The sequence below is a fragment of the Phalaenopsis equestris genome, unplaced genomic scaffold (assembly GCF_001263595.1).
Source record: "Phalaenopsis equestris unplaced genomic scaffold, ASM126359v1 Scaffold000194, whole genome shotgun sequence".
Classification (NCBI taxonomy): Eukaryota; Viridiplantae; Streptophyta; class Magnoliopsida; order Asparagales; family Orchidaceae; genus Phalaenopsis; species Phalaenopsis equestris.
In genome coordinates, this window is record NW_018164636.1 from 7,675 (window position 1) to 11,054 (window position 3,380).

Genomic DNA, 3,380 nt, shown 5'->3' on the forward strand with positions numbered 1-3,380 from the left:
GCTGACCCAGACGGCAATTAGGAGGGGAGGAAATGTTTCCAACCATTTCTCAACCTTTCTTTTCTTTTTTGAAGTTTGGAGTGTATATATATATATATATATATATATATCTGTGTTTGTGTGTGTGTTGTTTAGGTTTAGGTTTTATGTGATTTTTGTGAAGTCTCTGTGGAGTTTCCTTTTTTCATCGCTTGGGACGTAATCGACGACCAGATGGTGCTCCGACAAACGACCTGATAAAGTTAAATGCTTAAAAAAATAAAGATAAGAAAAATAAGAAGCTTACAATAAACTAATTCAAAAAAGGGATGTTAGTTGTTAAAAATGCATGAAGTCTATGGAGAACAAGCATAAGTATGAGGACATATATGGATGTGCCATGACATGGACACAGCAACAAAGCATAATTACAAAGGTAAAATACAACATGTCATAGACATATGTTTATTTTTTATAAACTACTAATATTAAAAACATGATCTCTAGCACTTTTATCACAAAAAATCGTTATAAGAAATATCCTAATAATAAAAATAGAGGAAAGGCAACCCCCAACCTCCAACAATTTATCAAAGAAAACCAAGAAACCGAACAAAATAGACTTCATATAAATCGGCAATTTAAAAATAATATTTTATGGAGTAAAAAAGTACCTTTAAACTAAAATTAGATTATGAATAATCCAAACCATTTAGTTAAAAAGGACTGAAAATTTTATACGATTGTAAAGATACAGGTCATTCTATGGCATCCCATAGATTAAATGGAAATGTGATGGCTAAAGTGAGATCAACAAAGTAATAATCCCAACCAAACACCAACTATTGAAACATATTATACCGACAACAAGTAGAGAAAATTACATCCAACTTTCAACCATATAAGTAACTAAATCATAAGGAATAATCCAAGGTAAGCATACGAACCACTATAGAATTATTTATATAGCAATTCATGAAAAATCTAAACCATGATTCCTTAATAAAATATAATAGTAATGAAGTTCATAAAATACCATATGGTTGTTCGTAAAAAACTCAACTCCAAACATGGGATATTACATTGTGATCCAAGTCAAAACTAGCCAAAGACAAAGCTAAATCATAGTTAAGGTAGAATGTGGCCTCAATCTAGTGTTAAAAGTTAAATTTACCATCAATCAAAGTTTTCCTCGCACCTAATCCAAACACTTGTTGCCTCATGTTTCAGAGTTAAATCCATCACCTATCTTATTGTCACGTCAAAGCCACTTCCCAACTTGCTTCATTGTCAAAACTCCTGCAACAAAGTCTTAGTCAACTCGAAGCGCTGAAGCTATCCAATGGAAAATCATTGGTTGTATCTCGCTCTCATTAGAGTTCCAAATAAAAAGAATGTCTAAGGCATAAAATAAAATTTTCGCTTAAACTTTATAAGCCACAAGTCCATGTTTTTGGCATGTTAGGGCATGTCCAGTCCATGTCCTGGCTATGTCAAGAACAAAATTGAAACTTGATTGAAACTTAAACGACCTCAACATAAAGTTGAACGGGTTAGAATTGCTGCATGGCATGTTGGAGCGCTGGAGCGCTGCACATTTTCTACACACGTCTCACACAAATATGGGAGTCATTTCAAAGTGTCCATGATTCATAGCGCGATATTAAAACATCAATCTCACGAGTTCCCTAACAAAATTTAAGCAATTATTGTTGTATGATCAACGAACATTTTCATTGATTGTCTTCAAAATTGTATATTAGTTGATTGTGAATGCACTTAAATTCAATATTTAAAACTAATCATAAAGAAAACAAATTAATGTCTTATCATGAGAACAATGGAGCATGCATATGCTTGGGAGAAGTTGGCAGAAGCACGAACTAGTACTTGGAGATAAAAACTAGCCTGAAGTTGTTTTAGCAGCTACAGGAAAAAAAAGATGCTTTCAAAGCAATCCAAAGGACAGAAGTTCTTACTTTGTATTTAGCAACCTCTTCACTGACTTCTTTAAGATCACCTTTTGTAAAAATCAATCCCACATTTCCCTGTAACATGCAAAAAAAATTAGATTCAATACAGACGAATAATTTAAAAAATAAACAGATAACAACAATATAACTCGCAGAACCAATAAAAACTACTAATTTTACATAACGGACTGAGGGATCAATGATATTTATTTTCAGATTATCCTTCGAACCTTCGAAAAAAAATATAATTTAAGAACATTGTTTCGGGTCTATCCCAGGGCAAGCTTAGAAAAAAAAATTAAACAGAAGGATAATAATATTGGACAAAGCTGAATCCAGAAAACAGAAACCTAAGGCAATAGAATTATTGAAAAATAAGTATAAGGAACAAGAAACATACCACGAGCAACGGAAGGAGATTGAGGTAGGCCTGATTGCCACTCTTCTCAGCATGCACCTTGATGCACCTCCTGATGAGAGTGTTCTTACCCATCAGAACGACGGAATCACCTCGCAGACCCTTCCTAATGTTTTGCAACTGATTGGATCCAACATTGTCCGCCACAGCGATCAAAACCTTGCTATATTCGTCCAGCATGCGGCACAGCTTCTTGTCGTAGTTAACCTTCTTCTCGGCCTTGGAGAGCTTCACCGTCATCCTTACTGCTGAAGATTTACGAAATCAAAGAATCCTTAAGTCTAGTCTGAGAATTGCTAAGATAGAGGGGACCGACTGAAGGGCCAAGACGAAGCACAGCTTTGCCAAGGCGGACGGGACGCGAAACCCGTCTCTTTAACCCGAAGAACTCTCGAGAGAAAATGAAAGAGAGAAAACCCTAGGAGGTAAACAGCCGTGCCGCGAAGAAGAAGCCCTAGCATCCACGGTGATTTATAGTACGAGGACACGCGAGAATAGTATCCAACGGCAATGGTTTAATATTGCATTTGATCTGATGGCTGAGAAAAGAAGTTGGATTTCTCCCGTAAATATACCGGTTATTTGAATGATGTTCTTAAAATAGATTTCTTATGAAAGTTTAGAGTAATTGAAATCCATATATTTTACAACTATATAATTTAGTTAATTGGGCACGAATAAAAGAGAAACGCATTAATTTTGCTTTTTCATCCTCAATGAAGTGTTGGTGGATGTAATGCCAAAAAATTTAGTTGTTCCTGAAAGGCTCCTGTCAACTTATTAAGCAGTTTATGTTTGAATCATTCGTTAAGTAAATGAGTCGAACATGAATAAATTGTTTTAAGCTTGAATTATAAATAGGCCGAACATGAACAACCTTTTGTTGATCATATTTGACTTATTTTACCTCAAAAAAAATACATAAATATTATTTATATAACAATATATAATATATATTATTTATATAATAATATTATATATATATATATATATATATATATATAGAGAGA

General features: G+C 33.9%; 1 protein-coding gene across 1 annotated transcript; it reads right to left on the minus strand.

The window, feature by feature from the left end:
- Positions 1-1,883: 1,883 nt before the first annotated feature.
- Positions 1,884-2,813, minus strand: LOC110022509 (60S acidic ribosomal protein P0-like). Its single transcript, XM_020721483.1, has 2 exons — positions 2,353-2,813; positions 1,884-2,027 (listed from the first exon to the last, which is right to left on the minus strand). Exons 1-2 carry the CDS (start codon positions 2,608-2,610, stop codon positions 1,899-1,901), a joined length of 387 nt encoding a protein of 128 aa, XP_020577142.1. The 5' UTR covers positions 2,611-2,813; the 3' UTR covers positions 1,884-1,898.
- Between the last annotated feature and the right edge of the window lie 567 nt (positions 2,814-3,380).

Excerpts from the sequence above, each read along its gene's own strand:
- LOC110022509 (XM_020721483.1), bottom strand. The coding sequence starts at position 2,610 with ATGACGGTGAAGCTCTCCAAGGCCGAGAAGAAGGTTAACTACGACAAG. Across the intron at positions 2,028-2,352 it reads ATCTCCTTCCGTTGCTCGTG|GGAAATGTGGGATTGATTTT; the intron begins GTATGTTTCTTG and ends TGCATGTTACAG.